Here is a 13,905-nt window from a genome sequence, read left to right as displayed (position 1 = left end):
AAAACCAGTTGACTTAGTAAAGGAGTGATTCCCACGACAGGTGGAGCATGCAGCATGTTGAAATCAGTCATCATTTCTAGTGAGGTCAGGGTGCAGGAAAATATTTCTTTTTTGGGCAGCTGCTGTTTAAAAAGGGGGCCCAGAAAGTGTTAGAGCAGCAGCAAGGAGTTCAACTTTCCTTTTTTAAAAGGACTGGAGAAATTATTAACCACAGAGTATGACGTCAGAGTTGATCTGATTAAAGGTTTGTTTTCTTGCTGGCAGAGGTGTGCTCCGTAGAGACTGGTTCTCTCTTCTTCTTTTTTTAAGTTTCTTTTTTGAACAGCAGACGGAGAGAACTGCTCGCATTGCTTCTGCTGCTGCTGCTGCTGCTGCTCCAGCTGCGTGTGTGTGTGTGTAAAAAGGATGGTGTATCTGTAGCTGCCACGCGCAAGCACACATTTGACCATGAGGACTCTTCGCAGGTTGAAGTTCATGAGTTCGCCCAGCCTCAGTGATCTGGGCAAGAGAGAGCAGGCAGCCTTAGATGAGCGGGGGAACCAGCAGCGAAGGGCCTGCTCCAACGCTACCTGGAACAGGTAAGTTTTTGCATGTTGTACTTACCGCAAAGCTTCCCCATGGTAGCTGGCATAATTAACACCATAATTATCATCTTTTTTATATTTTTGTACAGTCTGCATTGCTGGGAAGAAAATCCCAGCTGGTGAAGTAGACAATGTTCCAGGTTTCTGCAATGATACATTGCATGTACCAGGGTATACTTTCAGTAAAAAAACAGGAGCAGCTTTTTTCTAGCTGCTGTTAATCTTTCTCTGAATACTGATAGAAAATAGACTATAGACTATCCCTTCCTGCAAATGGCTCAGCCTGCACTTCATTCTGACAGGAAATGACTCTTTTAAAGGACCAAGATACAAATGTGTCTCTTGCTAGATATCTTAGCTCAGGGTTGATTTTGTTGCATTAAAAAAAGTATGCATTCTGCCTTACTCTGCTTTCTGTGTGCTTTGGAATTAAAAGGAAATTATTTCTTTTACTTGCTGTAAATATTGTATGTATAAATGCTTATTGTATGTATACATGTTAAGTCTGTTACTGCTTGTCAAAAAATAGAGTAAAATATTCTAGCAGTTTAAGTGCTCAGATTAAAATTTTCCAAAGCATCTAGGGGACTTATGAGTTTGACTTCCAATTTCATAACTGACTTAACCACTTTGGACCCTAAGTATAATTAAAGTCGATAGCACTCAAACTAAAAAAAAGTTCATGTCACTTTTAAAAATAGAATTGGGCTCTAAGATACTGAAGCTGAGCAAATTTATGAGCTCTTTATTAGACTTGCAACTTAAGCAAAGGGAGTCTAGGTGATGGTGCTAATGAGGGCTAGATTTGGCTATCCTTATTCATGCTGAGCAGCACTCCAGTAGGCCCAATGGAATCAAGAGAGCTGATCTTACCCTCAATGTAGGACATGGCCCTTGAAGCTTTTTCATAATTGTGTCCTGACAGCTTTTATTGGCAAGGAGTGGGGAGTGGGGTACATGCCAGTCATAGTGGTAAAGGGGAAGTTCCAGACTGAGGGACTGTGTGGAAGGGAATCTTGCAATCCCCTGTTCACATGGGGAAAATGAAAATAAATATGCTCCTATTAACTGCTTTTCAGACAAAACACCAGCCAGGAACTGCCAAATATGAGACTTTCATCTGTTTATAGGAGACCTGCAAGGTCTCCTGCATATTTAACCAGGTTTAATTAACACCCACATCACATGTTGTTTAAGTCAGGAACATGTGAGTAATTTCTTCACTGGCTTGTGAACTTGATGACTGACCTTGCCTCTTGGCCATGAGGTCATCATTCTCCTTCAGCATGAACATACCACCATTCGGCTGCTCTGTTGCACACAGCTCTGAAACCACTCCAGAGAAGGAAGCAAAGCTGCTGCCTTACGACCAGAGATTCACACATCTCAGTTTTTCAGGGAAAATGGACGTTGGCATGTGTGCGTTACAATGCTCCAAAGTTTTAATAAATAATACATAATAGGAACATTTTTATTAGAGTGCGCTAAGTACAGTCCTTTTGCTGTCTATTAAATAATACAAAGCATTTTCTGTGCTAGAGCAAGGTGATAAGTAGGGTTCTTTTTGGCCTTCCAAAGGGCTCAGATTCCATCTTGGCTGTAAGGGTTTTAGTACTTTCAGTAATACTTTATGCTTTGGAGCATGTGTCTTCATTTCAGCTTGGGACTGTTGAGCCTAAATGATGGTTTGGTTATTACTACTTTGGATCAATTACCTGTGAAGTTGTCTAGCTTTATAGCTGTGACTTGTACCTTTTGGGTGTCCAATTTGAGGTTCTTAAAACTTGATTTTCAAAGGATGGATGACCAGCTGTCTGTAAAAATTGGGCTTCTTGTGTAAATATCTTAAGTTGGGTACTTAAGCTTTGAGTCACCAAGATCAGTGGCCACTTTTGAAAATGTTGGTCATACATAACAGCTGTTGGTTTCTTTGTCTGTTGCTATAAAGCAAAAGCAGCTGCTATAACAAGCTATGGGATGCTGTGTAATTGAACATGAGCCTTTGATTCATAAAAATATACTTGTTTTATGTAAGAGAATTATTTGTATTGTTTAGTTGTGTGAAAAATATTAAAGATTCTTGCTTATCAAGGTAGTCATAAGGTGCAAAAAAATGCTTTATCTTCTCAGCAAGCGTGACTTTAGTGTATTTAAATCTTAGCTTCTGGTAACTTGCTTAATGTTAGCATCTGTGTCTGGATGTGGCATAGGGTGGGGGTGTATCTGCATTTTAGAGAGGCATCTCGCAAAACTCATATAGCGGGATGTGAAGTAGCACTCCATGTCATACCCTGCACCTGACATTCTCAGTTGGTTCAATCTCAGCATCTAGTTACTGGTCGGGGTCCTCTTCATTTTATTAAGGTTTCCCGTGTTATACTAATGGGAGCCTCAGAGGAGTTAATCAATACACCCTCCATTCTCCCTTTCCCACATTCTTCTTTAGGTCTACTGACGCTCTGTTCCTCCCTCACATAAGCAAACTTTGGATTGCCCCAGTCTGGCTGTCTAGTGATATTTCTTTATCGAATTGGTTATGTTTATATCAGTTTAAGCCCTTGTGATTGTATTTTTTATAGGGTGACTTTTGCCCTCTGTAGCTGTGTGAGGGCAGACTATAAAAGGCTAGTTAATTTCTACTCAGCACACAAGGTTTATTCTTCTGCATGTTTTTTTCCTTCATCTCCAAAGCTAGTATACTGTGAAGCTACTTGAAATTGTCATATCAAAGGGAAGTCACTGCTGAGTTTCTGCCCACTACTATGTAAATTAATCTTTGCAGTGTGGCCTCTTCAGCATCCACTTTCCCATGAATCCCAGAAGCATTGTGTACCAACTCCTCAGCCAGCGTACATTTATAAGCAAGCCCTGGCAGAATAATTGAATAATTCAGCTTCAATACAGCTCATAGAATTTGCATGGGATTGAAATAACTTTGATTCTTTCACTAGCATTGTCTCAAACTGCTTGTTTTCTGCTGCAGGGCTGAATTCTGACTAAACCAATTGGACTGAGAAGCCCACAGTTTTATAATCTTTAGCCAAGGGGAGCCTTTTTAAAGTAGAGAAAACACATGGAGACATTTGCTTTATGACTGAGTCGGCACACCCTGTCTAATGAGCGGTTGATATTGGCTAAGTTCTGCTGTGGGAAAAGCCTATAGGGAAATGAATCTTACATTCCCCTTGGCATCAGAGATAAAGGGGTAAGACTGAGAGCAAGTTGAAGGACAGCTAATTAGTGAATAAAAGGATCCAAAGTATAGGAAGAAAGAGGTTTGTGTTACAACAGTAAAATCAGCCACAGATCCAAGCAGTGAAATGTGATCAGGAAGTTTTCCTGTTTGAACTTGGTTTACAAGAATGTAGTGTGTACACTGACTCATTCCCCAGGAGAGAGGACCATGTTTCATCTTCAGTTAAAAATACAGAGCTTTTTCAGATTACCATTCAGTTTCCTAATTTTTCAAGCCTATCACACTCAACACTTCCATTTTTGCTTGGAGAGTTTCCCTTTTCCCACAATTGCTAGTTCTGTGGAGGTATTTTGTTTTGGTCCAAGGACTTGCCGTCTCCTTTCCTAGCCCTCTTTGGAATTTTCAGAGATAGCAATAGTTAGTGGCTGAACAGAGAAACAGTCAGACATGATGAACTCTGTAATTCCATACTCAGCCTTGATGTCAACTTCTTATCGCACCTTGGAGAAGTCACTTAAACTGTCTGCCTCCATAAGTGCAATTAAAAATGACTGTAAAGCATTGAAGGCTTTGACTTTTGCAAACTGATTTCTTGTCATGGGTTGCTTGACACAGCTTAATTTCAGCTAACAATACATTGGAATTGTTTGTTTTGAACAACATTTTCAGAGCCTCAATCCTGTTTCAGAAGTGGCTTAGGAAGGCACCAGCTCTTGGATACCCCTATCCTCAAAGGGGTATGCAGCTGGGCACCCTGGTGGTTATGCTTCTGTAGGATGGTCCACATTTACTCTACTGCTCTTTAGGATTTCTGCTCTCAAGATTACAAGAAACAAAAATCTCTGGAATGACCTGGATCACTTTCACTACCTCAGTTCTGAGTTCGGATTGTGTGGTGTGGGAGAGGGAAGGTGAAGCTTGTTTCTCAGCAGCAGCAGCCTTAAGAACAGCACAGATCTAGGGTAGAGATACACTGAGACATGTAGGAAAGCACCCATGTATTTCAGTGAGACTTATGGCATATACAGAAATTCACTTTTCCAGGAGAAACTCACCTTAATCTTTGCTGTTCCCAGATTATTTTTCTCCTCCTGGAGTGACAATTTTTACTGTGGAAGAAAAAGCCTGAACATCTGTACACTCTTACAGACATTCATTTTTCTCCTGCATGAGACCTTAAGCTGTTTACATACCTAAGTTAGTTCTGAAAATTAGACTTTAAATATGAATTAAAGTACAACAAATAACACCCCCCCTCCTATTTGGAAATATGATTGTCTTTATATAGATCATATATGAAGAGTTATTTTAATATATTTATATATGGAAATAGCTCTTCCAGAATGCTCGTCTGGAATAGTTATTTTAATAAAATTTATTTGGGTTTTTCAGTGTGCCTGGCTACTCTCACACTATTGTTTCTACTGACTAGTTGACTGGAACTTTTTAAACGGGAGAATAGTAAGTAGTAAATAATGAATACTTTGGCGTTCTCAACAATGCCATTTTTTTGCATGTGAATGTGGTTCTTGATTTATTAAACAGCAAACGTTACATAATCAAACAATACTATCTAAATATTTTGCAGAAACAACTCATTTTCATACATATGTAAGTTTGGAAATAGCAAGTAGGAAGGACAGTGAACATGACATGAATAAATGGGGTCAGAATCCACGCAAAAGTGCATAACCACAGTTTTACCATTGTTCTTCAACTCTTTTAAAAAAAACTATTGGGAAGACCTCAGTTCCTTAAAAAATGCAAATAACAGCTTTAGGGTGATGATTTGAGATTTGCTGAGCACCCATTACATCTATGGAAATCACTGGAAGTTTTGGATCATAGAATCATAGAAAATTAGCATTGGAAGGGACCTCAGGAGGTCATCTAGTTCAGCCTCCTGCTCAAAGCAGAACTGTCCCCAACTAGATCATTCCAGCCAGGGCTTTGTCAAGGCAGGCCTTACAAACCCCCAAAGATGGAGATCCTACCACCTCTCTATGTAACGTGTTTCACTGGTTTACCATCCTCCTAGTTTTCCCTAATATCCAACTTAAACCTCTCTTGTTCCAACTTGAGAACATTGTTCCTTGTTCTGTCATCTGTCACCATTGAGACCAATCTAGGTCCATCCTCTTTGGAACCAATTTTCAGGTAGTTAAAGGGAGCCATCAAATCCCCCCTCAGTCTTTTCTTCTGCAGACTAAATAAACCTAATTCCCTCAGTTTCTTCTCATAAGTCATGTGCTCCAGCCCCAGAACCATTTTTATTGCTCTCTCCTGGACACTCTCCAACTTGTCTACATCTTTTCTATAGTGTGGGGCCCAAAACTGGACATAGTACTCCAGATGTGGCCTCACCAGTGCAGAATACAGCAGAATAATTACTGTTAATAACTTCCCTTGATCTGCTGGCAACACTCCTACTAATGCAGCCCAGTATGCTGTTAGCCTTTTTGGCAACAAGGGTGCACTGCTGACTCATCCATCTTATTGTCCACTGTCACCCCAGGTCCTTTTTTGCAGAGCTGCTGCTTAGCCAGTCAGTCCCCAGGTTGTAATGGTGCACAGGATTCTTTTGTCCTAAGTGCATCTGTGCTTGTTGAACCTCATGAGACTTTTTTTAGGCCAAACCCCCAATTTGTCTAGAACACTCTGAATCGTAGTCCTTTCCTCCACCCCTCACTACTACACCCCTCATCCACAAACTTGCTGAGGGTGCAATCCATCCCATCTTCCAGATTGTTAATAAAGATATTGAACAAAACTGGCTCCAGGACCATCCCCTTGATATTGGCTGCCAGCTAGATATTGTTGAGCCACTGATTACTATCCATTGAGCCCAACAATCCAGCCAGCTTTCTATCCACCGTAGTCTATGCATCCAACCCATACTTCCTCAGCTTACTTGCAAGAATGCTGTGGGAGAGGGTGTCAAAAGCCTTGCTAAAGTCAAGGTATATATTTGCTTTCCCCACGTGTACAGAGCCAGTTTTCTCATCATAGAAGGCAATCAGGTTGGTCAGGCATGATTTGCTCTTGGTGAATCCATGCTGACTGTTCCTAATCACCTTCTTCTCCAAGCTACAGCATTTGGTAGCTTGCTTAGAAATAGATTGTTTGAGGACCTGCTCCAAGATTTTTCCAGGGACTGAGGTGAGCCTGTGACTCGTCTGTAGTTCCCTGCATCCTCCTTCTTCCCTTTTCTTAAAGATGGGCACTATATTTGCCCTTTTCCAATCATCTGGAACTTCCAACCTTCCCCCCCCCCACCACAATTTTTTAAAGAAAATGGCTACGGACTCTGCAATCATATCAGCCAACACCCTCAGCACCCTCGCATGCATGGCATCCAGCATCATGGACTTTTACACATCCAGCTTTTCTAAATAGTCTCTAACTTGTTCTTTCACCATTGAGGGCTGTTCACCTTGTCCCCAAACTGCTGCCAGCTGCAGTAGTCTGGGAGCTGGGTGTGCCTGTGAAGACCAAGGTGAAAAAGGCCTTTAGTACTTCAGCCTTTTCCTCATCATCTGTCACTAGGTTGCCTCCCCCATTCATTCAGAGACCCATACTGCATCCCAGGTCACAGGGTTAGCAGATTCTGTAGCCTTGATCTTGTGAGAGAAAAGTCAGGTAAACACCAGGATATACAAGCTCTAGAAAAGTTAGAGGAGATATATGGTCAGCTGGTTTCAGACCTCTTCTTTTTATCACTGCAAATTCATTTTTCCTTCCGTTATTGTGAATTTTCTTGTGACGATTAACTGCAGTCTGTGGTTTCTGTGCGATATATAAATAAGAGAGATTAGTGCAGCTCCTGACAAGTCCCCCAGTGAGGATAGAGTGGACTTCCTGTCAGAAAGCATTCTTATCTTTGGCAAGTCATAGCTATGCTGCTTCTTTGCCTCTTGTGATATGTTTTAGTAGACTTGTACTGATGCTTAGAAAATACTTGATTAGTCCTTTATTTTAGATAAGTAACCTGGACACGAGTATGTTCCACTGTATTGTATTGTGTTCACATGTACCTTTGTTCATGTTTCATTTCTTATACCATATTGTCTTTGTACACACAGATATATATATATATATATATGTGTTTGCCTTTACAGCCTGCAGTGTTCTTATACTATAGGGAAATGTGCGCTAGTGATTGCCACTGACAGATAATTTCTGGTCTTGAGCAACCGACTGAAAGTAATTGTTCACTTACATTCATTATATTTTTCTGTACTTTCATTGAGTATCCATTAACACTGTGTAGAGGATAGAAGAATAAACTTAGCAAAGGATTTTGTTAGTTGATTTTGTTATAATTTCAAATAAATCCTGAATCTTTTTTAAAATGCTATTCACAAAGAAATAAAATAATTAGATTAAATCAAACATCCTACCAAGACTTAATTTTGACTGTGACTTTGCTTTACAATGTGTAATTTAAGACAAAGTGGGAAAAGGTCTGAAAAAAACCAGAAACTTATCTCAAAGTGAAAATTCAAGTGTTTTGTTCCAAAAATGAGACTTTTTCAGGGTTTTTGTTTTCTTTCTGTTCTGTTTTTTCTACAGAATGAAACTTCAGGAAAATTGATAGAATTTCACAAAACATTTTAAGTCTGAGAGTATTTTGCTTTCAGATGGAAAAGATGAGAATGATTTTCATACTCTAGTTTCTTTTCCATTCCTTCAGTCAATGAGTGATGTGGGCTTGATATTCTCTAGACCTTTCATTTATTCCAGTTACACCTAACTGTTGTATCAGATCTTCAGCTGATTGATCAGTGAATCAAACCCGATTCACACCAGTTGAGGTGCTGGCCCATAACTCTATACATAATATATTCATAGTGTGATTTCTCCCCCCCTCCCAAAAAACAAAACAAAACAAAAAAACCACTCTACAGCAGGGGTGGGAAAGATACCACCAGGCCATTGTATCTGGACTGCGGGGCCTCTAAAAAAAATTTAGAAAATATTTATCTGCTCCTGGTTGCCTGTCAAAGATGACAGGGCCCAAGGGCAGTAGGACCCAGGGGGAGCTGGCAACAGAAGCCCAGCCCTTCCTACCCTGAGCTAATTCCTTGCTTCCTGCCCCTGTCCTGCTCTAGCACCATGTGGCTCCTGGCTGCATGGCTGAACTGGGGAGCATGAGGCCTCGCCGCTATGGGGATGTGTGCAAGCAGAAGGAGAGACCACTTGCACCCCACATATCCACACAGATACCCACATGCTCCCTCACCCCACATACCTGCAGCTCCCCACAAACCTATACCCACCTCCCCACAATATACAAGCATAAGACTTGATTTTAGGCCCAGCGCTAGAGAGGGTGTGGAGATGGGGCTGCAGCGAGTCCAGTGATAACAGAAGTCTGAATTAGACCAAGACCTCATTACATTAATATACCATCTGTGAGGCATGGGGTGTGGTAAAGAGGCGGTTTTGGAGCCATGTATCTAGCCCATCAGGCCTTAGGTGTCTTGCGAGTCACCTACTTAGAGTGGGACCGAACAAGGGTTCTAAGAACTCGCAGGGTTTAGTGGGGTCCATCAGAACCATGACTGCGCAGCAACTAGAGGGCAGCCTCCCTATCTATTATCCAAACCAACAAGATATGGCAGATGAGGCTAGAAGGCACCCACAGGGTGAAGCTGGCACGGTCATGGAGCCCTAGGGGCATCACTGCCATCCCTGGTACCCCACACCGTGACAGCATGTAAACCAGGGGGAAAATATTTTTTTGAAATCAAATTAATGAATGTTTTAGATGTTTGCTTTTTAGAATATAATTTGGTATTTTTCTGGTTCCAAGATGGCAAAACCTCTTGCTGAAAGCAGTACTTCTGGGGCCAAGGGGAGGGACATCTGGTGGCAAAGGTCAGGGGTTAGGGGGTGGGACTTCAGGTCCCAAGATGGCAACCAGGGGATGGGGCACCTGTCAAGGGGCGAAGCTACCCATGCAGCCCTCAACAGCTTGCCAAAACTTGGTAAGCGTCCTCCTGCCTGAAATAATTCCTTGCCTGTTCTACTGCTTCCTAAAATTGTAGGCTGCCTGGATTTTATATCGCTTTGTCCTACTTTGATAGATAAAAGTAATCTTTTCCTGACACTGTCTTCTTCCACTACAGGATCTTACCATTAGGAGTCAGTGGGAATTACTCATATCCAAAAGAAGAATTCCTGAGGAGTTGTGATGTGTGAAGGGAAAATGAGCACTCTCTTCCCTGTCTCCTTATCTAGTGTACATATCAGGTCATATTCTAAAACAAAATGGTGCATATGACAGCATAAGCAAGTGACTGGAGCATGGTTCAGCATTAAGCAGTTAGTTTGTCCACATGCAGGAAGACCACAAACAGCTTAGAAAGCTATCATTTCAAAACTGTGATTTGGTTCCTTCTTCCCAAATCTGGTTTGTTTGTGTTAATTATGGAGACAGTAGAACCCAGATCATTCATACTCAGGCAGTTCTTGGATGATGAAGTTCTGCTACAATGCAACAGTAGCTTGAAAACTACTGCTTGAAAGCATCCATTTATCTCCATTAACATTTGTTGAGAAGCATGCCCAGTGTGAGATGGCATCCTCTTTGGATTTTAGTTAATGTTGAGCCTCAGGAAAGAGAACTCCTCATTTAGAAAGGATCATCAAAGAGCAAGAGAGTGCTTTTGGGTGTAGTCAGTACTTTTTATCATTCTGCTCTACAAGAGGATGATGGAAAACATTCCAAAGTTAATTGCTGAACCAGAAGAGCATGCAAAGAGTGCTTGTTTTATTCACTACATTAATCGTACCTCACATATTACTCATAACAGTAAATGTGTCCAGAGACATTTATCTGCCAATTTTCAAGTGATTGTTAATTGAGTGCGTCTGTTCAAGCCAGCCAAAATCAACCATATTAGATTATTTGTGTGCGTGAGGGGGATTCAAACAAGGGGTATTTTGCATCTTGAAAAAATGTCATTAAATGAACAAGAGGGAGGGAGGAAGAAAGTGGGGAGAGAGAGACAGAGAGGGAGTAGTATTTTTTCTTCTGATTTGTTTATGCATTTTTGACTAGTGGGCTGTACTCTCACTGGATTGACATACCACTTTTGTTTTCCTGATAATGAGGCTGCTAGGTCCCTTCACTACATAATATTGTATCTGTCTCTGCACTGTGAAAATGAATGGTGGTTGGTAACAGGTGCCACGATCAGCTTCCCCAGTTACTCTGCTCTCAGCCAGCAATCAAAATATTTGTCCTCTTGTAGGCGTTGCTCCCTCAAATGGCCAACGAATCTTAATGCCTGTTGGAGCAAGATGTCCTCAATGTAATAATTCTCCAGTGCTAAAAAAATTTCTCCACGTGCTACATCCAATATTGAATTCTGCTGTCTCTATTGACATCATGGAAACTAATGTTTTCAGTATCAAGGTGGTGGGGGAAGCAAAGTGTTTCCCAAAGCTCACTTGGTGCCTGTGGTTGAAGAAAAGTGGTTGAGTTGAGCACTTAAAACAGGGGTGTGCAATTATTTTGGGCAGAGGGCCACCTAGTGAGTTTTGGCAAGCTGTCAAGGGCCGCATGGGTAACCCCACCCCTTGACAGGTGCCCCGCCCCCTGGTCACCATTTTGGGACTGGAAGTCATGCCCTGACCTCTGACCCTTGCCACTGGAAGTCCCTCCCTTGCCCCTGGAAGTACTCCTTCAGAGAAGGGGTTTTCTAACTTAGAACTGGAAAAAAAAAACCAAATTATGCCAATTAAAAATATATTTTTGTCCAGATACCTGTGTTTTTGTGCTTTATATGTAGAAGTGATTGCATAATAGCTCAAAATGTAGTTTTACTTTTGTATAGTGTGTGGGATGTGCGACAGTGTTGGAGGGTATGGGTGGGTGGGTGAATGTGGGGTTTGTGAGGATCTGTGGATATGTGTGTGTGATATTTGTGGGATGTGTGATTGTGTCTGAAGTAGGGTGTGGCTGTGGGGTTTGCAGGAAGGGCTACAAGGGGGGAGCCAGCTGGGCCCTTGCTGTTGGAAGCCTCATGACCATGTTTGCACTCCAGTGGCTCCTGGTGCTGCCAGGAGGCTGGAGGCTGCTAGGGAAGGGCCTGTCAGGCTTGGGGGCAGTGTGGGGGACTCCTGGAGCTACTGGGGGTGGCATGAGTCGGTGGGGATGTGGCCTGGGATGCGGGAAGCCCAAGGAGATGGTACAGAACTTGCATCGTGTGCCTGAGGCTTGAGGCAGCAAAGGCCTAGATGCCCCACCCCACAGGTGGCCTGGGGGTTGCCACCACCCTGGGGGGATGGCCCAGTCCACCCCCCAACCCCCCCAGGGGCCTGGCAGCCAGACAGCAGCTTGCCCCCTGGCCCTGGGACAAGCAGGGAGGCTGCACCAGGAGCCAAAGCAGAGCCATGGCTGCTTTTCTGTTTCAGCAGCTCCTGCAGCTTCCAGGAGGCCAGGGGCCCCAGGGAAGCTCCTGGCCAGCCCTGGGGGCAGTGCGGGGGGCCACCTGAGGCCTCTGGGGGTGGCACATGGCCCAGGATGCAGGAAGTCCAGGAATGCGGCAAGGAAGTTGCAACCTGCACCTGAGGCTTGGAATGGCAACAGTCTGGTTGCCCCCCCCTCCCCCACGGGTAACCCTGGTGGGTGCGGCCACCCTGGGAGGAAGGCCCACTCCCCCCCTGCCCCGTAGGGGCCCAGCAGCCTGGCAGAAGCTCAGCCCCTGGTCCCAGGATGGGCAGGGAGGCTGCACCAGGAGCCAGAGCTTTCTGAGGGCCCCTGGGCTCCTTGCAGCTGCAGGAACTCCTGGAGCAGAAAAGTGGCCATGGATCTGCTCCTGCTTCTGTCACAGCATCCCTGTCCATCCTGGGGCAAGGAAGTGAGCTGCCACTGGGCCTCTTCAGGGCAGGGGGGGCCCAGGCCTTCCCCCCAGGCTGGCAGCACCCACCAGAGCCTTCCATGGGCAGGGCAGCCAGGCCGTTGCTGGCCCACGCCTCAGGCATGGGATGGAAATTCTGTGCTGCCTCCCCACGCCCTGGGACACATCTCCACTGGGTCATGTCATCCCCAGCATCCTCAAGGGGCCCCCTGTGCAGCTCCCAGGGTCGGACAGGGGGGTTGGGAGTCAGCAACAGCTGGGCAGTGCCCCGGGGCCAGTGCCAGCAGAGTGGCAGGAACCCGGGGCACACCTGGCCGGGCTGCCTAAGCATGGAGAGAGGAGAGCCACTCTGCTCTAGTCCCACCAATGCTGGCTCCAGTGCACCCCCTTGCTCCCAGCACCCCACCCCAGTCCTATGGCCAGATGAGGACCAGCATGCTCCCTGACCCCCTCTTAACTGAAGTTCCTGCTCCAGCATGGGCGGGAACAGTCTGATGGTCCCCTGGCTCGGGCAGGTGCAAGGCGGGCCCTGCTCTTCCAGGAGCTTGCTGTGGCTTCCGCTGGGTCCTACTGCCCCTGGATCCTGTCACTTGACAGGAGCCAGAGGCAAATAAATATTAATTTTTAAAAAATTTCTAGGGGCCCTGCAGGCCAAACAGTATGGCTCAGTGGGCCAGATCTGGCCTGTGGGCCATATTTTGCCCACCCCTGTCTAAAAACATATTAAGAATCCAAGTACAATATTAAAGTAAAAAGATGTTTGTTTCCTACATGATGCATTATTTAAACAAAGTTAAGACTTAGAACCCTGGACTGTATTTATGGTGAACTCCATCTGATTTGACCCACTGTTGGTCTCTAAGCAGTGCTGCAAATCTTAATTGCTATTTTGTGTTCATGCACAGAAATGCCAGCAACATCAGTGGGAGTTTGGCATGTTGAATAAGCACATTAGAAATATGCACTGCAGTTTAGGGTGGGGAATTCTGCTTCCCAGTTTCAAACAAGCTATGAGGCCTATTCCCAAGTACAGGCAAACAAGAAGAGCAGTACAATGATATAAAAATCTCCTGCTGTGCCTGTTAGGATTGAGAGGTAAGACTATTTAGAGTGAGTGTGTCTAAATTAAATGCTTTGTCACCATAGTGACAAGCTACAGCAAAGTTTCATAGTTTCTAGGGTCGGAAGGGACCTGAGCAGATCATCTAGTCCGACCCCCTGCCATGGCAGGAAAGAATACTGGGGTCAAATGACC

The 13,905-nt window shown here is 44.0% G+C and overlaps 1 protein-coding gene across 5 annotated transcripts in view; it reads left to right on the top strand.

Annotated features, from left to right (window-relative positions):
• Positions 1 to 13,905, top strand: part of PRR5 (proline rich 5) — a 147,465-nt gene that overhangs the window by 60,846 nt on the left and 72,714 nt on the right. For 2 of the 5 annotated variants that reach the window (XM_019544312.1, XM_019544309.1), the window contains one exon: positions 465 to 578. The exons of 1 other annotated variant lie outside the window; for it this stretch is intronic. In XM_019544312.1, coding sequence (XP_019399857.1) covers positions 475 to 578 — 104 coding nt within the window. In that variant the 5' untranslated portion in view covers positions 465 to 474. Of the gene's footprint in view, positions 1 to 309; positions 579 to 13,905 lie in introns of all 5 variants that reach the window. 2 more of the 5 variants (XM_019544310.1, XM_019544308.1) reach the window with 1 other exon arrangement.

Source organism: Crocodylus porosus, unplaced genomic scaffold, assembly GCF_001723895.1.
Source record: "Crocodylus porosus isolate Cpor-Errol unplaced genomic scaffold, CroPor_comp1, whole genome shotgun sequence".
In the NCBI taxonomy this organism is placed as follows: Eukaryota; Metazoa; Chordata; order Crocodylia; family Crocodylidae; genus Crocodylus; species Crocodylus porosus.
Note: the sequence above shows the minus strand (reverse complement) of the source record. Positions and strands in the feature narration are given on the sequence as shown.